The sequence below is a fragment of the Sciurus carolinensis genome, chromosome 3 (genome assembly GCF_902686445.1).
Source record: "Sciurus carolinensis chromosome 3, mSciCar1.2, whole genome shotgun sequence".
Taxonomy (NCBI): Eukaryota; Metazoa; Chordata; class Mammalia; order Rodentia; family Sciuridae; genus Sciurus; species Sciurus carolinensis.
This window is the reverse complement of record NC_062215.1, coordinates 103,778,104-103,800,683: the sequence shown is the minus strand read 5'-3', so window position 1 is coordinate 103,800,683 and position 22,580 is coordinate 103,778,104. Positions and strand designations below refer to the sequence as shown.

General features: G+C 38.3%; 1 protein-coding gene across 12 annotated transcripts in view; it reads right to left on the bottom strand.

The window, feature by feature from the left end:
• Fmnl2 (formin like 2) overlaps nt 1–22,580 on the bottom strand; it is a 293,575-nt gene that overhangs the window by 44,114 nt on the left and 226,881 nt on the right. For all 12 annotated transcript variants that reach the window (XM_047547433.1, XM_047547432.1, XM_047547435.1 and 9 more), the window contains 3 exons: nt 21,806–21,914; nt 17,529–17,605; nt 15,807–15,900 (listed from right to left, as the gene is read on the bottom strand). In XM_047547433.1, the coding sequence (XP_047403389.1) occupies nt 15,807–15,900; nt 17,529–17,605; nt 21,806–21,914 (280 nt within the window). The remainder of the gene's footprint in view (nt 1–15,806; nt 15,901–17,528; nt 17,606–21,805; nt 21,915–22,580) is intronic.

The following is a 22,580-nucleotide window of genomic DNA, read 5'->3' as shown; positions in this document are numbered from 1 at the left end:
GTCTCTTTCCTTACATCCATCTTTCCCTGCCTCCTCTCAGTTCTTTAGACTCCAAGATTTACAGCACTGGCTCCCCTGATTCTCAGGTCTTCAGGCTTGGATTGAATTATCCCCCTGCCCTTTGTGGGCCTACAGGCTACAGATAGCACATTGTAGGACTTCTCAGCTTCTGTAATCAGGTGAACTAATTCCCATAATAAGTCTCCTTTTACATTAATTACTAAATCTATTGGAGAACTAATGGTCTTCCATTTCTACCAGAAGGTCCAAAAAACCTCTAGTTCTTCAAGAAAGACTAATATTTAAACAGCTCCCTGAAGGTGCAGGTCTTCCGCATCTCTAGGATGGCTCACCAGTCAGAACCTTCAAAAGTATAAGGCAACCTAACACTGCCCGTCACTTTCGCTCAATTATGTTTATAGCTTCATCCTCTGAGCATTCCTCGTTAGGTCAAGCAGGGAGACACGACGACACATCTGTAGTGGTTATCACATGGCCCTCTAAACACAGCAACGGCACTGCTGCAGTTGTTTAAAGCCCAAGGCACTTTCACCACAGACCCTGGGACCTATTTGGGAGGCAGCTGTCAGCTCACGCTCTCCTCATGGCTGCATTCCAACAAATCAAGTTAACCCATTTGTCCCATCATCCCAGTTGCAGAACACCTATAAAAACTTAATTGTAGAATACATAATACAATTACACACCAAATAAGTATATGAGTAAGAATGTAATTATATTGCAATATAATTATAATGATATTAATATAGTAATATATAATTTCTAGATTGTGATTTCCAGCCCATTTTAGTGTATCCTTGTCAATTTCATTGAAATATTTACAGAATTAAAATTTGGGATTTAATGGGTTAAATCAAAAAAGGTGAGTACTTCAGAACCCTTGAAGACAAGGACTCATTATCTGACAGATCAAAGACCTCAGGAAAACAACAGGCAAATGCCTTAATTTTGTCCACCACTTGCTCCTCTCTCTCACTTCACATCTCCTTTTTCTCCAGCATTCTTCTCCAAACTCACCCTAAAACCTATTCTGGGTCTCATTCAGGAGGGATTTGCTCATAGCCAACTGGAACCACTTCTACTCCAGCACAAGATGATAGTAGGCAGCAGTTCTTAAAGTGTAGTCCTTGAACACTAAGGATCCTTGAAGTCTTTTCACAGGGTCTGTGAGGTCAAGAGTATTTGTCTAATACTAAGATATTACTTGCCTTCTTCACAGGGTTGGTATTGCACTGCAAAAAATCAATGCAAAAAAGCAATGGGGGGTGAATAATGCTGATGCCTTAGCATGAATCAAAGCAGCAGCACCAAATTGCACTGGTACTTACTGTATTTATCACAGGCATGCATTCTCAGTTCCAAAAAAATAAAAAATTTTAAAAAAAGCTAGTTTCCCTTAAGAATATCCTTGATGAAGAAGTATTAATTTTATTACATCTTGACCTTTGACAACTCATCTTACTGTGTAAATATGCACTCTACATGATGAAATGAGAAGCCTACAGCAAGCACTTGTGCTGCACAGTGAAGTTCAGTTGTCTTGGGAAAAAACAACTTCTGTGATTATTCTACTCCCAAAATAAATACTACCTCATTCTTACTTGAAAGAATAACGGACACAAACTATAGTAATTCAGACCTATATGCTGCCAGACATTTTCTTGCAAATGAACAAAGTGAAAAAATAATTGGCAATATATGTTGCCAATGATAAAAACAGGGCTCTCAAAAGAAAAAGGAGAATTTGGAAAATCTGTATTCACCTCCCTGAATTCAACAGTTTCCTAATGTTTACAGATTTTCTGATGAGGTTGATGGTGATAATAATAATATGATTTTAAAAAAATATAACTATTATGAAATGTGTCCATATTTAGAAGATCTGCATAGTTAGACAAATTGATATTTTCCAAATGACTACTAAACACTATTGCAAAATTATGAACTGAGAAGATAGGCAAGTAGATCTAATGCAGAGTATTAGAAGTTCATTGATATAGACTATCCACTAGTACCTGAAAATGCTGTTAAAATACTTCCTTTTCTACCTTCCTATATGTTTGGGGCTAGATTTTCTTCATCTACTTCAATCAAAATAACAGCACAGTGACAGTAGCAGAATTGGGTATCAGAATGCAGCTATCTTTTATTAAGGAAGACTTTAAAAGATTTATAAAAAATACAAAATAAGGCCACTGCTACAGACTAAACTGTGTCCCCCCCCCCCCCAAAATTTGTATGTTAAAGCTCTGTGCCCTCAGTGTGATTATATCTGGAGATAAAAATTTTAGGAGGTAACTAAGGGTAAATTAGTTCACATAGGTGGGGACCTAATCCCGTAGAATTGATGGCTTTATAAATAAGATGATAAGAGAGAGGTCCTTCCAGGCATACAACCAAGAAAGGCCATGTGAGGACACAGTGAGAAGGTGGCTGTCTGCAAGCCAGGGACAGGATCACCAGGACCTAACTATGCTGACCCCACGGGCTTCTAGCCTCTAGAATTCTGAGAAAATTAATTTTTGTTGTTTTAGGCACCCAGTTTATGGTATTTGGAAATGGCAGCTTGAGATGGCTAAGACAGCTACTATTCTGAGTTTCTTTTTATTCTTTGGAAAGCAGTTCTTTTCATAGAAAAGGTCACATTAACGTATAGTGAATTTATTAAATTATTTTTAATGAAATAAATGTAACAAAAGTGACGTATCATTTATAGTATGGGAAATACCATGCCTAATCTGCATAAACACAAGTTCCTTGAGGCCTTAGTAATCTTCAAGAGTATAAAAAGGGATCCAGGGCTGGGGTATGTAGCTCTGCATACATAGGGAGAGTGCATCCCTAGCATGTGCAAGGTCCTGGTTCAATATCCAGACTGCCACAGCCAAAAAGTTATCTGTGGGGAAAAAAAATTTTTTTTTAAATCATAATACCCATTCCACAAAAAAAAAAAAAAAAAGTGGGAGTGGGGGAGATCTCAGAGCCAAAAGTTGCATTACTACTGGATTGGAACATAGCCTCTTTATTTCTCAAAGAATGATGAATTCCTAAAACAAAAGCAAACAAATGGATATCTAACAGCAAAATTTCTGGAAAATAATTCAAGAATCAACCGTACCATATAAAGAACTCCTAAATCTGTCATTTCTCCATAAAGATGAAACCATATCACTCAGACTAGTAGATTCCCTTATACAGAAAGGAGCCTCCACCACTTTACACAGTAGGAAAAAAAGACTTCAGTTCTTTTGTTTAACAAAACCCAAGTACACTCCCTAGACTTTACCAGGTTGGACAACAGTAATCCCTAACAGTTTTCTGGTTATATCTGGGAGGTGCCCACTCTTGTCACATTGTCACAATGTGGACTCATTGCAGGGCTAGACATCCTCTCCCAAAGCCAAGAGAATGTTAGAATCCAGGCAGGAATGAGAGAAGCACAGAAACAGTTCTCTCCACATGGGAGAGAAATTTGTAGAAGCATTCTCCAAAGTTCAGGGGATCAGACTCAATGAATCCACTAGAAAACAGACTTGTTCTGGGATCTCTGACATGCTCTGACACCAATCAAGAATATTCAAGGTACAAAAAGAGCATTATCTTTTACCCATGTACTAAACATGTCCTTGACACCTACCGCATAGAAAACACAACTTACTAGTTTTACACCTATTCCTGGAAACTACTTCAGGATGGAAAATTCAGTGTTGTTCTTGGTGGCGTACCAGTAAATCTGGGATACCACATGTGTTGCTGGTATGTTTATTGGTGGAAAAGGAGCCCTCATATGCCACAGTCAAAACCAAACTGCCAAAAACAAAGCAGAGCCTATAGCTCATGTTACCATGATTAGCCATTTCCACTCTCCAGTGACGCAGAGCAAAGGGGGAAATTCTATCAGAGAGCTCGACTACATGACGAAGGGGCCTGACAGTGATTGTTGGACCATAATCAGCAAACCACTGGGCCATTTTCTTCTACTGACTGTATTTCAATTATGAATGAAAACTAAGTATGACTATATATCCTTGGCAAAGTGATACAAAATGAAAGACTTGGGCAGGAGCCACAAGTACCACTGTGGTAAAGGAATAAGGAATGAATGTTGAACTACAGTGGGCAGTAAAGAGTTCAGAGCATGACAGGGAACTGAGAAATGAAAAGCTTAAATAATGCCTCAAAAACTCAGTCTTTGAAAAACTACACAAACCAGGGATGCTTCCAGAGACAGGTCCTCATTAATGGCAAGTACCAACAGCAGGACAAGCACATCCATCACACTTTCTGGCTAGGGAAGCAATAAAGTCCTTAGACAAGCTGTAGATTTTTTACATTTTTCCTGAGACTGATACAACATCTTAAAGGGGTCAAGAGGGAACTTGGGACTAATGTCACTGATACAGGCTGCTATAGTTTAGATGTTTAATGTGCCTCTGAAAGGACCATGTCTTAAAGGCTTGGTCCCTAGGGTGGCACTATGGGAGGTGATAAAAAGTGGGGCCTACAGGGAGAGAAGGCCTTAGTTCATTGGGGCTTGCCCTTGAAGGGGACTGTGGGTCTCTGACCCATTCCTGTCTTTGTCTTTTCTCCCTGGCTCATGACATAAACAGTTCACCCTACCGTGTACTCCTACTATGATGTTCTGCCCTCACCAGAGTCCCAAGGTAATGAGGTCATATGATCTTGGATGAGAATTTCCAGAACCATAAGCAAAAGTAAATCTTTTCTCTTTATAAGTTAATTGACTCAGTTATTTTGTTACAGTAATAGGAAGCTTACTAATAACATTTTCTAAAATCACAGCAATCTAAAATCTTGTACTATTGCCAACTGGCCTTGGTCACGTGAGTTTTTGCTCTTATTTGTAATGAAGATACCAATCATTTTTATTATCTAGGTACTTGGTTGTTATCTGTAGTCAAAAAAGCATTTAGCCTTTCTTAGATGGAACTATATGAATACATACACACGTGCGTTATGCACATAGGCATTAATAGAGACAATTTAAGTAGACTCTTAAAATTCTGGAATTGGAAGGGATATAAGAACCATTTGACTACCTTCTTACTTAAAGCAAGAATGTGCACCACAGATGCCAGACCCAGCAGGTATCCTTTCAAGCTCTAGACCATCCCTTTGTACATGTTGGTCTCTTCCAAGCAGCCCACTGTAGCTTTGCCTCCTTACTGTTCTCTTTCTAGAAGAGAGTCCCTGGGAAGAGTTTGCCTCCTCTTCTATCTAGATTATGCACGCACACACCCCAGTCACCTCTGTTTAAGCTTGTTCTCTCATTTGTTGTCTTCAATGCACAACTAAGAATTTGACCTTGGGCATTTTACCAGTTACAAACAACCAAATTTAATAGGATGAACCACTGAATAGAGGGATGGACATTCAGATAAGAAGAAAGTAGCTCAACCATGATGGATAAATGGTCTGGGAGGTACTTTTTTTTTTTAAAGCAAAGATAATAAGCCTTGTTTTTATTAAAAGTCCAAATTTGCCAATTTGACAAGTGAACCACCTATCTTTGAACTCCAGCATCTCTCCTTTTTAGACTCAATCAGAATATATCCCTAGCTCTTTTAATTTAAATCTTGAGACAGGGTATTTCAAAGTTGCTTAGGACCTTGCAAAGTTGCTGAGGCTGACCAGGAACTTCCCATCCTCCTGCCCCCTGGTTTCCCAAGTTTCTGGGATTACAGGCATGTGTCATAGTACCATGCCCAGCTCTCAATTTGAGAATTTTTCTTTTCTTTTTTTTTTTTTTTTTTCCTGGTACCAGGGATTGAATCCAGGGGTGCTTAGCCACTGAGTAGCATTTTTATTTTTAATTTTGAGACAGGGTCTGAGTTGCTTAAATTGCTGAGGTTGAACTTCGAACTTGTGATCCTCCTGCCTCAGCCTTTTGAGCTGTGGGGCTTACAAGCATGTGCCACACTGTGCTTGGCCTCAAATTGAAATTTTTTTTAATCACAGGCTTCAAATCTCTCCATGACTTTCTTCAGGACCTTAATCACATCATGCTCCATTGTATAACACAAGACTCCACTTTTTTTTTTTGGTCAACTAGCAAATGCATTCTGACCTATGTTGCCTTCTGAGGCAAACTTCAGGCCAATTCCTTTGTGCCCAGAATTCTCTCTAGTAGATCAGGTCCCCACTCTTTATGACCCTGCTCAGACCCACACCTCTCAATTTGGGTTCCCTTCTAACAGCCCAGTCTGCCCCGAATTTTACTGCTAATTTCAAGCACTCCAATAAATAACCCAATCTATATCCATTCCTGTTAGGTTTGGGGTTTGGTGAAAAGTTGAAGAAAACATAAGAATACATACAGAAAGTGCTTGAACGTGATGATATGTTATGTACAGTTTTATATGAATTCTTAGTTAAATGAATCTAAGTAAAACTCCCAGAAATGCCATTTATTAGAGCATAGTAGTAGGCCCACTTACTCTGAGCCTCTCTCCCCTTATTCCTACTTCATACAGTACATCTGACTATGAACAAAATAATATGCATTAGCCTGTTGGCAATAAGCAAACAATAAATTTAAATATTTACTAAATAAAAACTAGTAGTCATACTATTTCTACATATATATTTCTTTTATATATAAGTGACTTAAACTTACTAATGTCTAAAACACAGAAAATGTAATAGATCATGAATCTGCTCATGATTTCTCCTGAAGATGACTGCTTGCTAGTTTAAAAGAAAAACAACTAAACAAAACCCACATGTACTAACTGAGGACTCCACATATATGCAAAATGTACTTATGTTTTATAAGTTTTGAAATTTCAAATGGAATTTGAGCTCGACTCACAAAGGAGTCAAGTTCAAAAAGCATATTCATTGTCTAGAGTACCTAAAACCTCAATTTAAATTATATGTGACAATAAACATAAATACAAGTAAATTCTTAAAACTTTAGAATTAATGTCCTTTTATTGTGACCTTAGCGTACATTTGGTCTTTAATTACTTAGTAAAGTCAGTTCTGTCTTCCTCAAGGCAATAGAAACTTTTGTGGTACAGAAATAATGCCTTTTATTTTGCCATGTTAAATATGTATATATTGGTTCAACAACTTCCTAGAAGTTTGCAAATTTTGTTTTGTTCAGTAGTTCTGGGGGTGAAAAAAATGGTGGTGATGATCAACACCCTTAGTTTTGGAGGATTGTGACACAAAAGATAATTAAGCTCTTGAGAAAGGAAAAATAACTAGCCATGTAAAACATTAGGAGAGAGAACATCTAACCCTTCATAATAGGAACATTCCAGTCATGTAAGGAATTTTTACTTCTCAAACCTCTCAAGCAACAGAAATAAACACAAAAACCGTAGCATCACTGCCGTTCCAAATCTTCTCCTTTGTTTCTTTTGGGTCTTACTACTATGCACACATACTTTTTTTTTTTTAATACAATACCTCAGAATATCTTCATGCATCTAATATATATTACATATATATGATTTATCTTATTCTTCTTCCTAGTTAATACATCTAGCATCTCAGAACTATTTTAAAGTCTAGAATGAACTTAGATGCATATTTAATAAGATGATTAACCTAGCCATATGTTTGGGGCTTAGTACTGGATTTAATGATTGCTAAAATTACCTACAATCCAGAATTCTTTGACACTTAAAAACAAGTATTTCTATTTTCACGTAATATAAAGCTACTTTAAAAGGCAGTTAGACATATGGAATACTTAAGTCCCAAGACATATCCTTTTTTTTAAGTGTCTCCTTACAAGTTGGAGTGGAAAGAGGCAATAAATGAATAGGAAGGTGGCTCTTTCAAACAAGAACAAGGAACCATGGTGATCCTAAAAGAGACCCTTCACATTACTCTGCAGAAATAAATGCGACCAGGCACTGAAAACTTGCATTCTAATATTTCTGGAGGTGGTGATGATATTGCAAGCTGTAATAGTTCTGACACCAATTTCTAATTAACTTATAGCACAGTGCTTCAAACTGTCCTTATGTCCCTTACCACCACAGAACACCTAACTATCCAACACTCCAAGTAAATGCTCTTGTCTAGGGAACAGTGCTCACCTCTGTTTCAGATTCTGAGGGGTCATAAAGTAACCCCTCAGAATCTCATTGTTTTCTTTCATGGTACTCCTTGTTATCATCCAAGAATATGAAAAAAAGAAAACATGTACCATCTGTTTTACAGTTGGCAAAGGTTTTAGAAGTGGTATTTTTATAGGAATAAAAATAACAAGGAAGCAACATCCCTCCCCTGCCCTTTTTTTAAAGTGGATGCTACATTTAAAATAGAGACTGAAGCTCCCTGCTGTATAAAATTGTCCTCAGACCTCTGAAGAGAAGGGAGAGGTCTAACAAAAGTCAAGCTGAGAAGCAAAGCATCTCTACAACTGCTCACCCAGTCACAAGATAACCCGTTGTGTCCTGAGTACCAGGATTTTTTCTTTAGTTCCTCCAGGTTTACAGAAAAGAAACATCCTAAAGATGTCAGGATTCAATTGAAAAGGACTCCTTGGTCACCACCCTGTCAGAACTGTGTGCACTCTGTCTCATCTTTGGTCGTGGTAGTTCAGTAGTCAGTTTTCCTAATAATTTTATAAAGTCTTGTAAAAGATCAAAACTGTGTGGATATGGTAGTGTATATGATAGAAATTGTGAATTTAGTCACCATTTGAAAATATTGGTACTTGATATCCTACTAAGGAAAATCTGCCTCCACATTTGAAGCTGGAAAGTCACTGGAATAGTGAAAAAGAATCACAATACTTTTTAGATTTTCAATACCTACATTAAGAACTGTATTAAAAAAGTATATCTGTGTACAGATCTTTGATATAAACCAACAAAATCTCAATTATGAAAGAAAAAGGTGAATGGAGAGAGCAGTTGAGGAAGCAGATGATTGTCAATGGAGGAAGAGGTCCAAAGAATGAGAAATATGAATGGCAAAATTTCTGAAACAAATCTCAGACCCCAAATTCAGTCTGCAGCATCAAAATGACCTCATGCTAAGCCCACTACCAACTGTCTTGAAGCAAAACAGAGGAACAATTTCTTTACTAAAAAGAGTCTATCTAAACAGTTGATCACTGAGGAATAAAATCCTTCTGCTGCTTCTTGCTACCTTGGAGTCTGTAGTAACAAAGATCTTGGGATAAGCAATGAAGCCTTTCAATCCTTTTTCTTTCATGTCCTACCACTTTAAGAGTGGAAACTCAAGGTAAACTGAAGTCCTTAAAGTTTTAAACATCTTCTTCTTAGTATCCAAGGACATCCTCATTCTCTTTACATGCTATGACAGGCTCATCAGAGAAAAAAAACTGATGTGGCAAAGGGAGAAAAGACAAGATGCTATGTTGCCAGTTTTTAAACTGAAGGAAGGGGCCATATAGCAAGGAATGTAAGTAAAGGTAAAAAGAGCAAGGAGATATTTCCCTCCTGGAAGGCTACCACCCTGTTGTCTCTTTTCATACTTCTGACCTACAGAATTATAAGATAATAAATTTGGGTTCTTTCATGCCACCAAGTTTGTGGTCATTTTTTAGAGCAACACTAAGAAATCAGTACCTGGTTAATTCTTGTTCGACCTACACTCAGCTCAAGTACCCTTCCCAGGGTACCTTACCTGCCTTCTTCTTACCCTACCTGCCCTCTTCCCTCTACCTTGCCTTGGCTAGCTGTTCTTCCTCTTTGCAAAGCACCTTGGCCTTTACCTTTATAGAACCCAGTGTTACAACTATCAAAATGATTATTTGATTCCTCAATTAGCCTGAGAGGTTTCCTTTTAAGGGTGGGGCCTATATTTATTTTTTATTTCCATTGTTTATCAATGTTTCGGATACAGAGGGCACTCAAACTTTTTTCAGTAAATTGGTATGACTCACCCCTTAATAATCAACAGGATACCAGTGTTCACTTCCTTTCTAGATGATGAAGACATTGATGATGACAAGTAGCTAGTTTGTTACCAGGAAATGAAACTGAAAGTCCTGTCAATGGCTCCTTTCTCCTTTATATGCCCTTCACAACATCGTTTGCCCATTTCAAGCACATTTACTTGAAAGAAGTAGGACCATACTTTCTACCTACAAACAAAATGTCTATGAAACTTTGTCACAAAGAGAAACCAAACATCAGGTTGAAAGAAGAAAGTAAACAGAAGTAAAAAAAAAAAAAAAATAGAAATATTTTCATAATTCTTGTAGTTACTCAGCTGAATGTATTCTCCAAAGACAGCACAGCTGATCCTCTCATCCCATGTGTTGTTCTACACTATGACCCAAATACTCCAATGATCAAAAAATACAGACACTGCCTTCCCCTTGCACCTCAGGTGGCCTCAGGGCTTCACTGGTAACCAACAGAATGCAGCAGAAGAGACACTGCATGTCTTTCAAGACTACCTCAGAGGACATACTGTAACTTCTGTCCTTCTGAGCACTTGCTCTCCAGATGCTCCTTCCTGGGGTACCCTCCCATGGAAGCCAGAGGCCCTGCTGTGAGAAGCCCAAGCCAATGCAGTTCTTCAAGGAGGCTGATAGCCCCAGTCAAGCCCAGCCTTGGAGGCATCACAGACTCAAAACTAGATACCTGAGTGAAGAAGCACCCAACAAATCCCTGTCCTCAGTCAATGGTATCTTCCCTTAGAGACCCTACACAGGACGGAGCTATGACACCCCTGCCAGGCCTAACCTCCTGACCTGGAGAATCCATCAGTCTAGTAAAACTAAATTTGGGGTACTTCATTATTCAAGGTAATAACTGCCACAGTTAATGAATAGACAAAAGACTTGGCAGTGTTACCATCACATAAAACTACGACTTTGCTTCCTGACCTTAAGAAGATGGACAAGCCAAAAGTGTCTGGGTGAATTAAATCAATCTGATTCTGGCCTGAAAAACACATATATGCTCTAGAACTATAGTTCCCATAGATTGAGATTTGAGAGAACAAAATAGTAAGTACTCTTCCTTCCACATTGAAAATCTTACAACTTTTGGATTTATCTTGATTTTGGGATTCTTAGTCCTATGTCCTCAAATGCCCAAGAGGTTAGATTAGATGGGATCAAATTCAGAAGGGTGCTGGAAGAATACCAGAATGTCTGCTCTTCTTCCTGTCCAGTTTGGAGCACTGTAAATAAAACTTGACAGACCTTCTTAAACTAAATAATGTGTAGTATACTCATGCTTTCAGATACCCAGGAGCTAATCCACATTGGTTTTCTTAAGAAGTCTTCTAGCAACAAATGAAAAAAAAGAGTGGCTACTGCCAAGAGTGTTGTGTACAGGAGAGGTGGTGGCCTTGAGTGATTCGTTTCACAAGACTCCAACTATCTATACTGGAAGGTCAGAAGTGGGAGGCAGTGGGGCCTTTAAATTACAAACTCAAGTTATTTTGCTAAAGCCAGATGCTGCATCCTAGAAGCAGATGAGAACACAGTTATAATCAGTCTGAAATCCTGATGAATTCCAGGTGTACCTCTCAGCAGCCTGGGAGAGCTAGTGGCTCCAAGTCTTCAGGTTTTGCCACTCATGTCACAGCAGGCTATTCCACTGCAGAGTATATGGGGCCTCAGTACTTTTCCTCTTTGATTTCATATGGAAGCGTTTTTAACCAGACTTTTGGGGACACTTATTAAAGTAAGGCAATTTCTCAAATATATCAAAGAACATAAGGGAAAAAAAAACAATAAAGGAAAAAGACTAAGAAAAGGTTGAGGAAAAGATGATCTAGGTTGAAGACCTCAACGTTCCTATGGGAAACTGGATTAAATAAAGCATTTATAAATCTGAAGTAGGGGTTGGTTGAGTTCTTTTACCAATAGGTGTAATTCAATGACCCACTGGATTGCTACCTGTGGTCCCTGTTGCTGGGGAGAGAAGCAGCAGCAAGATCAGAACCTCCAACAGTTTTTATGGGGGCTCAGCTTCAAGGGCATAACCAGAGTCCAGTCACATTTTAGGAATGTCCGCCCATTCTCCCATCCTTGTTCTCCAGGCTCCTTGTCAATCTGTGCACTTCTCAACATCCTTCTAATCTACCTTTTCCTCTCTGTTAGAATATGCTTCTGCCGACAAACAGAACCCTGAACCAATTCAAATGCCAAAATAACCACTTGTACTTTCAAAAGTGCACCCCCAATCTGGTAGGCTCTATGCTCTCTCACACACACACACACATGCACGCAAACAACATGCACAAAAGAAGAGAAAGAAACGACTTAGGGAAGATGATTGTATGTCCTTCCTCGTGGCTAAATTAGCCAATAAAGAAAAACAGATGGTTCCTTGTTCTCACCCTGGTCCTCCTTTCAGGACCATAAATTTTCATGAGATGTTTCCACACCAAAACCAGATGTGTTAATTCCCTTTATTTAAATTTCTTACAAGAAAAGAATTCAAGGAACACAACGTTTGACTGTTAATGATCTAGACTTCATCAACTCAATACACTCATATTTTGAGGCATGTCACAAACCACACAAAGTATAAGTTTACTGTCTGGATTTATGCAATTAAAACTCATTTATCATCACATACATGGAGGCAGCATATGTGCTCACTTGGTGGCATCAGGCTTGGTTCCCCAGCACATCATAAGCAAGGCCTTGGGCTAATATTCTTCCCACCATCAGATACCATTAAAATAAGGGTGCCATCTCTTTTCCTAAAATATGTACTTCAGATATTGCATGACTCATAACAAGATTCTTTGGGGAAAATCAAAACAGAAAGCAAATTTGTTAGGATCCTCAATATTAACTGAAACATGAGAAAAAGATGTAATCATACATAAAAATTTATCAAGAGCCAAAAGATACTTTCCTTTCACATTTGAATTAATTATTCTAACAGTGGTTGAAACCCAAAGGGTCTGGCTACTCTGAAGCATGTCACTTTATTTGCAAAAAGCAGATGCTGCACTCCTCTCCTCCACTCCCAGCAAAAACAGGGATAATCCCTTCTTCCTTCTTCTAGAAAGGTTAAAAGCTTTAAAAACGATCTTCACGAAGGCCAATGGTCCTTTGGTCCTATGCCTCTGTACCCTGTACCTGGTCTGGTATTCTGCCACAGGTGGCTTCAGGTTCTTCCTCACTGACCAAAACCCTATCTTCAGGTATTCCAGAATACAAGGGTAATATTCCCTCAACAGCTAGTTCTGAGCCTCCTTGAAGCCAGAAGATTCCAGTGACATTTTGGCTGAAAGCGTTAAAGAACATACCCTTCACTATGATTTATATGTTTTTTAAAAAAATCAACTCACATAAAGATGGGAGGAAAAAAGAGAGGGAGTTAAAAGATTGAGCTGTAAATGCCACTACATTTTTTAAAAACCAGATCATCACAAAGTAACACTTTTTCCATCCCAAGAGAGGATAAATAGGTTGAGGCTCCTTTGACCTATTCCTAAGAACGAAGTTTCACAGGGGCATGTTCCTGCCTTGTCCTTGTTCACATGACAATCAGGATAATCCTTAGGCTTGGGCTGTCTACAAAAAGGCTACAGTTAAGGGTAAATGCAGGACCAAAGCACATAGCTCTGGCCTTGACCTTTCTCCCACATGGCAAATGCCTATGTCAAGGACAAACAGAACTTAAATTGCACCATCACACTTAAGTAATTACAGAAATGAGGCAAGTTTTAGCTAAAGTTCTAAAAACTCTTTTAGTTTGGATGATAATTAGTCAATTACTAGATTTAGCAGGACTACATTTTTCTTCAACTAAGTACATATGATGCCTTAAATGGGAAAACCAGGTACAATTCTGATATCAGACACTTAAAACCCAATTATGCAAAAATTTGTATGTTTACTATGCATAAGAAAGATGTTCTATTTCAGCAAAAAGAAAACAAAACTAACATTAATCTCGTGAGTTACTAGCTTTAATTCTGATTCTATAGAATTAAATCTTCAGGATATAATTTGGCCAGCAGCACAATCAGATGATAGACAAAATCAAGTTATAACAAGGGTCACTAATAACTGCACAGTAAATGCTTCCAATATAGAAAGGCCTTAACATGTGATATTTCCAAATATGATATAATCATAAATATTTAGAAGTTATGTTAGCAGTATATGCTATTTATCTTTCCTTGAAAAACCATCCAACCAAACATATCTCCTTATTTATAAATGTAAAACTTATCTATGTACATGTGATATATTAAAACATTCACAATCATTTTCTTATCTATAAAGTCATTTGTTTTGGAAACCAGAATATGAATTTAAAGATTCACTATTATTCTTCATCATTCCCTTAGTTTTTCACTATCACTAGGGCCAAATAGATTAAAAGAAAATAAGAAAAAAAAAAACAAAAAAGGAAAAAAAAAACAAAACCTCATTGGTTCTCCCCACAGTCAGCAGTAACAAAATGGATAATGTCAAAATCTAAGCACCAACTGATAGAAGGAAGGTGACACAAACAAAGGGACAAGAGGAGTGTTTGCCCAGTCCACATACTGGAAGCTCCCCACCCTGTGTGCAGGATCAGAGTACCACTCTCCAGTACAAATGGCATCTGAAGTAGAGAGTCCAATTAGGGAGGCAAAGGTAGAGAGGTTGGTTCTGCAATACTGTCTAATTTAGTATTTCCCTTATTTCTCCCAGGAGTTCACACACAACTGAGCCCACACTTCAGCATGGTTTCATGGACATCTCTAGGATCAGGAGCACCAAACCCTGAGCCTGGCTCTGCCACTCATCTAGTTATGTGACCATGGGAAACCCTGGGTTTGAATTTTAGTTGATTTTCCTATATAAAGGAAATATTAACAGCTGTTCCAAAAATGCTAATATAGAACTAGACAATTTTATGTGTGGAGCTGGTGGAACCCAGGAATGTAATAAGTGTTCAATAAATACCATCCGTGTTCTCCTCCAGCAGCTTGCAGCAAAGACAACAGAAAGCTCAGAAGTCACTATGATTTCTGGATTGTAACACATCAAATGTCTTAATCCAGAGACGTCTGGAATTAAATGGGACTGCAAGAGTGAGGCACAAATTGGCTAAAGGTCCTCCTGTAATCTGGGGCTCCAAATGCCATCAACATTCTCCAAGGGCTACTCTTATCATCTTTTTCCTCAAAGTTGCATTGAATGTAGGCATATACTGAGGAATACGCCTACATATTCTTATTGATCATATAACTGTCCACTACCCCTAAGGGACAATGGCTATTATCTCAGCTGAGATGTCTTGATACTTTGGGGCAGAATTCTTGGTGTCATACTACCTAAATGTAATCGTTTCTTTTTATGTACTCAGTCTCCACTTTCAACCATGTATGTCCATTATTTTATAGTTCTGTGACAGGACCACTTAATTAGTAAAATCACAAACTCCTGAACTAAGTGTATTTATTTAACAGGTTTTTCATAGAATTCAACAAGCATTGATAATAAAATACTATTTGGGAGAAGCAACTATGATGAAAGAGTTCAAAAAATTTATAGGAAATTATCTACATATTTTCAACCATATGCATGTTAGAAAATCGGTTTTCAAACTAGCTATCTCATGTTCTCCAAACAAAATATTGTACTGCAAATATTGTTAAGTTATGGTAGAAAAGAGACACCCAAAATTTAAGATATGTAGGCTAACTTCGCTCCTTTCCTCTTGGTGATATTGTAGAAAATCAGCTATTACCCTGGTTAGGCCTCAGAACAAATGAAAAGGTAAAGTCATTCTGTGTGAGGATGTCCAAATACGAGTTCTTCGTGTGAGCAGTCTTATTAGAACTATAGTGCATCCTACCTCCTTGAAGTTATCAAAAGCTGATAAAATGATTTCGTGCCCTCCTCTGACAAGACAAACGGCTGCCAACAGTTCTAAGACAAGGGCTTTTGTTCTGTCAAAACAAGAAGAAAAAAGAAAAACAGATCAGTGAAAGTGACATGATGAGTCAGCTGCTCCTGCCTCCAAGATGGATAGGAGAATAATCATTTTCCCTTGTGTTTTTTAAACCTTTACTCTGTTCCACAGTTATATTAAATCACTTTTTGAAACCTTTACCAACTTTTCAATATGTGATTTGTCTAAAGCAGCAAAGGTGGAAAGCAAGCTTCCTACTCCCAAAACTACAAATATCACTAATGAAAACTAATCCTTTCAATCAAATTATCAGGTGATTCAGAGCAACAGAGTCAAAAAATTTTACTGATGAGCTAAAAACAATAGGAAACATGAGACCACACATACAAAAAGTACCAATTGAATATATTCTTCCTGATTTTAGAGTCAGAGGCATAACATGAGAAAGCTCAAAATCAACTGAAATTTATGTGTTACACTTCAAATCTGCTTACATGCAGTAGGTTCCCTTAAAATCCCATGTGACAACACAAATTTCTATCACTTCTTCCTATGCAGGAGATCTGGGAGGAGTTGAATTACAGTTGTACTAGTACAAGAATATTTTTTCTGACTCAAGAAAATAAAACTCCATCTGAAATATTTTTGAAAGGAGAACCTAGAGATCATTCCAAGTTTGCAAATACAATGTCAAGAAAGAAAAGGCATTGTTTCTTCATCGTAAGATCACTTTAGTATTTCATCTTTGTTCTGGAATAAAAACTATTGCCAATCTCTTAACAAAGACAGTTCTGATACTGCACAATATCAACTGTCTTAAGAAAAATGAACAATGACTTTCCTACAGTGGAAGGCAGTGACATGACTGCTTAAGATTTTAGTAAATACAGCAAGGAATCACAAAGTTGTAAAAGATTCACTCAAGGGAAGTTTTTAAAAGAATACTATTCAATTTTTAAGTAATTTTTACACATTGCATTGCATTCTCAGAAAGGTCTAATTTATAATCAGATTTTTAAGTTGAATTAACATTTTCCAGATATTCAGTTTATATAGTATATCTGAGGGAAGGGAATTACACATTTGAAACACAGAATACCTCACCAGAATGGAACACATATTAGGATAATCAAAAAAGAAAACTGTTTGAAGACAGACTTCTAGAGGTAATCTGTAAGGTGAGTAATATATGTGTCCGATCTTTATAGAAAAAAATTAAAGGAAATCTGTGTAATTGTTTGTTTTTCTATTTGTTAAGTAAAGTTACATATGTAAAGTTAGGAAGCAAAATGGGGATAAAAGATGGTGGTTTTAGTTAGGTATTAGTATTTCAAGACTCTCCTGGTCCCCACGTCTGGACAAACTTGCAGCCTAATTCTCTCCACCAAATCTAGCAGCAAAGATGCTTAAAAACCAGACCTAGAAAGGAATAAAAGCCTAAGGAGCAGAGTGAAGGACTAAAGTTGTCACTAGGTGCTCAACTCTGCCCCATGTAAAGATGTAGCATGGCTGAAAGGAAAAAATCCATGCAGTCAAGTAGTTTATAGTCAGACTTATTTCAGCAAACCACCCTTGAAAGTTTCTAAATCCTAACTTTGGCTAAATGTTGACTAGCTCTCTGTTTTCCCTAATTAGATTTAGACTTAAATTACAAAGGAAGCTTACCTGGGATTCTTGTTGTTCAAGCTTAGTGCAATCTCATTAACAGCATGTGGATGAGACATGACCATGTTGAAACCATACTGAAATGTGGGAGAAAAAACAAAAAGCATTAGGAGACAAGTTAGGAGACTGCCAATGTAAATAAAAAAAAAAACTCTGAAGGTTCTACCTCACACAACTATAATATACTATCATAAATGCAGTTATCATAAAAGCAGTTGCATTCATAGCACATCATTTTCCAAACATATTTCTCTCTTGAAAATTTCAGGAATGATGCCATCAAAGGATTATTTTCCCATATACGAATAAGCTACACATTTTTCTTTACTAAGAATGAAAAGGCCCTACACCCAAGGGATTCTCTAGTCAGCCTGCTCATTCAATCATTTGAAAGACCAAACAAATTAAAGCACTGATCTACTCCCCAAGATCCACTCCAGGTTAATTTGGTCTGAATTTGAACCCTAGAATCTGAAAGTTTTTAAGCTTCTAGGGTAACTTCATCAGCAGCTAGGAACCACTCCATTGAGTCCCTTCTTTGGGCAATGGCTAGCAGAATCAAGGGCCTCAGAAAGCCCGCCTTTCTCTGAGGTATGTTATATCACCCTTTGACACAAAGAGCAGACTCAAGAAATTTGATTCTGCTGAATTGAAGAATTACCTTCTTTTCTAAATTTACTGTCAACTTATGACCTATTTGCTCTTACACTGACAAAACATATACCATCAGAAAACCCTTCCCAAATCTCCAACCACATCACCCCACAAATGATCTGTGGTTTACCTCTTCAACTCTTCCCACAGATGAACTCTTCCATGCTCCAATCTGAGGCCAATTCCTCCACTTAAGCCCTTGATTTCATTCCCTCTCACCTACTCAAAAACATTACATGCTATAGAAATTCCTCCACTCACTATCACTTTTCCTACTAATTCATTATCATGAGCATAAAAACATCCTGCAAGTGCTCTTATCTTAAACAATAGCAGCAAAACCCTCTCTTGATACCACAACTTGAGTCCAGCTACCACCTCTCATTTCTGTGATCCTTACAGCACAATTCCTCCAAACACTCAGGATCTCTGATTCCGCTCTTCTTGTTTGCTCTTGAAACCACTCCCATCAGGCATTTTACCCACTTGTTATGGTCTGCATGTGAGGTGGTTCCCAAAAAAGCTCATATTAGACAATGCAGGAATGTTAAGCAAAATGAGGAGATCGTGGGAGTTGCAACACAATCATGGATTAATCTATTTGACAGATTAGTAATCTGAATGGATTACTGGGTGGTAAGCATAGGCATGGGACTTGGCTAGAGGAACCAGGTCACTGGGGTTGTGTCCTTGGGAATGATATACTCGTTCCTGGCTCCTTGGGCTCTCTCGGCTTCCTGGCTGCCATGAGCTGAGCAGCTTTCCTATGTCACATGCTTCCACCAGATGTTCCGTCTCACCTTAGGTCCAGAGCAGTGGAGTTGGCCAACCATGGACTAAGTCTATTAAACCATGAGCCCAAAATAAACATTTCCACCTCTAAGTTGTTCTTGTCTAGTCTTTTGGCCACAGTGATGAAAAGCTGACCAACACATCACTGAAGCTATTCTTGCCGATATCACCAATGACCTACACTTTGCTAGTCAATGGCCTCACTCATCTTAACATGATTTAGCAGCAACATTTTTCTTCTTTCAGAACTGGGGATCAAACCCAGGTCTTGGCACATGCCAGGCACTCTACCACTAAGCTACATCCCCAGTACCACCAACCCCACCTTTTTTAAATTGGAGACAGGGTCCTACTAAGTTGCTAGGCTGGCCTGGAACTTGGGATTCTCCTGCCTTAGCTTCCCAAGTCACCTTATAGGCACGTGCCACCACACTCAGCTTAGGAGCATTCAACAAAGTGCAGCATTCCCTTCTCCTCGAAACATGGCCTTCCATTGGTTCTACCTTCCATTGGTTCTCAGGTTCTCTTAACTAGTTCTTCCTCATCTTTTAGATATTTAAATGGAGTGCCCCATGGTTCATACAGTGGACCTCTTTACTTCGCTGTTTGCCCCTGCAGATTTCATTCATACTCCTAGTTTCCTATACGATCTATGTGCTAACTACTCTGAAATCTGTATGTCCAGCCCAGACCTCCGTCTTGGAACCTAGACTGGCATACTCAACTACCCACTATTGGAGGTCTAATGCACATCTCAGAGTTAAAAGGTCCAAATGGAACTCCTCATGATCTTTCTCCAATCTTCTCATCCTGCAGCCTTCTCTATCTTAGTGAAGGGCAACCCCGTCTCACAGGTACCCAGGATGAAAGCCTTGGTACCACCTCCTCTCCTCACCACATACACAGTGGTGCGGCCTCTACCATCAAAATAAAACCAGAATCTGACCACCTGTCTCATCTCTACTCCTATCATCTTGAATCATACACCATCAGTGGTCACCTAAATTACTGCCAATAGCCTCCTAAATGGTCTATATCCTCTTGCCTTACCCTCCAAGGTCAATTCTAGGCACAGCAGCCAAACTCATCATATTAAATGCAAGCATCATATTTACTAGCTTTTCCCTCACAACAAGGCCAATATCCTTTCCCTGACCTATGAAGTCCTACATAATCAGGCCTCTCTGGTACTTCTGTCTTCATCTTCTCCTCTTCTCCTTGCTCATTCTGATCTAGCCAACCTGACCTCCTTTTTGTGCCCTGGGAAAACCAGACTTATTCTATCCTTCCCTTTGTTGCCTAATTCAAGTTGTTATTAAATGTTACATCCTCAGTGACACTTAGCTAGCTTATTTAAACCTACATATACATCCTAGGTATTTTCTATTCTATTTCCTGATTGTTTTTTCTATTTTCTTATTGTTTTTTCTGCAGTACTTAGTATTGGTTCTCTGGGTTATTTGTTATATGATTTTTTGAAGTTAAAAATTATTTAACTTCTCCGTATCTCAGTTTCCTGGTAAGTAAAATGGGGAGAGTAATACTATCAATGATAGTATGAATGATAAGGCTGCTGTGAGGTTTACTCGAGTTCATAAGTTTAAAAGCACTACCCCTGTAAACCATGTATCAGCTTTCATTTCACTTCATCATCATTACTTTGGGAAACACCACAGAGTTTAATCAAGTTGTTTTGTAATTTGCTCACTTCCCTCTTCAAAGTTAGTTTCCCTGGGGTACTTATTTACTTAATACTGTGTTCTCAGTGACTAGAACAGAGGCTCTATCTGACAAAGTACAAAAGATATCTATTGATTTAGAGAAAGAACAAATACATGTTTCCCTTCTTCAATTCAATTCAACGCCTTAAATGGGTTTGAACACTAGTATGGATCCTCTAGCTATGTATTTTTTTTTTCCTGTTTCTACTTGTACATACCCTTGGAATCCATATTGATGGAAATCAAATTTCTTTTTATACTTGAATCCCACTGTTTCTAAAGCACACTCTTGGTCTGTGACCCCGTTAGTTCACCCCAGGTCCTCCAGGCTCTAACTACCTTCCTCTGTACTGTTAGGATTAACCCAGATCATAGGTTGCCCTCTTTTGAGTGAACCCAACCTGTTTCACGACCACCTACAAGAAGAATCTGCACTTTTAACAAGAACCCTTCAGGTGCTTCTTATAAAAATTAGGAAATACTAAGTCCAACTCCTTGTAACTTGTTCACTTATCACCCTTTGGGAAACACTGACCTACCCAATGTGGCAGGTACTCATTCCTAATGCTCTAAAACGCTTCCATTATTTTCTACAACCAGTGGTTTACTCTATATTCAGTGGTTACAAGCATTTACCAAGTCACATAGGTAATTCTATCACTATAGAGAGAAATCATCCTTCCTTTAAATAATTATAAATTATAGGCCAGGTTCAGTGGCACACACCTGTAATCCCAGCAGCTAAGATGGCTGAGGCAGGAAGGATTGTGAATTCAAAGTCAGCCTCAGCAACCTAGAGAGGCCCTAAGCAACTTAATGAGTCTCTGTCTCTAATTAAAAAAAACAAAAAAAAAAGTGTCTTGGGATGTGGCTCAGTGGTTAAGTGCTCCTGGGTCCAATCCCTTATACGAAAAAAAAAAAAAAATTATAAATGCTAATTAAAATATCACAGCAACAAATTAAATCTTGAACCAGACATTTCTTTTTCAATAGCTTCTCATCAAAATAATATATTTACTTCAGGTAGAAAGAACACAGAGAAACCAAAGAGAACAAGACCCAAATCTGATTAGTTAGAGTGTTTTCAAAGACCCAGAAGCACAAGCATACCTGGTAATTCATGATGGCACGTAAACACATGATGCAGACATGAACGTCATCTTTCTTACTCACTAATCTTGAATTCTTCAGAGTTCTTCTGCTTGGCAAAGTATTATATCTACAAATAAAAACAGAAACACAAAATGATAGGTTTCTTTCTTAGCATAGGCACATGGATATCATTCTCTTAACCCACACTTAACATAAGGACTGCGGGTCAAAAAACACCAACAAGTAACCCATCACCACAAAGCTACTTCCATAGACTGTGAAGCCTGCATGTTTCTGAAGACTGCTGAAAAGTTTTTCATGCCAGATACCTAGAGACAATGAGAGACAACCCTTCTCGTGGTAATAATAAATGGGATTGTATGTGAGATTCAGTGATAACCCCAGCCTCCTCTCAGCAGTCATACAAGGTCTGCAGAGGCAATCAGGCACCACACAAACTGACTGCATCTGCTAATAACAGGAGAGGGGGTGAACCTTAGCTAACACCTAGGCCCCCAATTATTTGCACTGATTATAATCACACCAACTACTACTCTCAGGTGTCCCTGATTTGGGGATTACTCCTAGACATGTCATATATTAGTGACTTTAATATTGTCACTGTGATATTAGATTGACAAATTAACATGGCGCATGATGGAAAGATGATAACACTGAGAGTTTCACTTCAAACTTTAAATTATGTAAAGAGCAAGAGGAGACGGGAGAAAGCTCCATCAAAAGTTTGTCTAATATGGAGCTGGGGATATAGCTCAGTTGGTAGAGTGCTTGC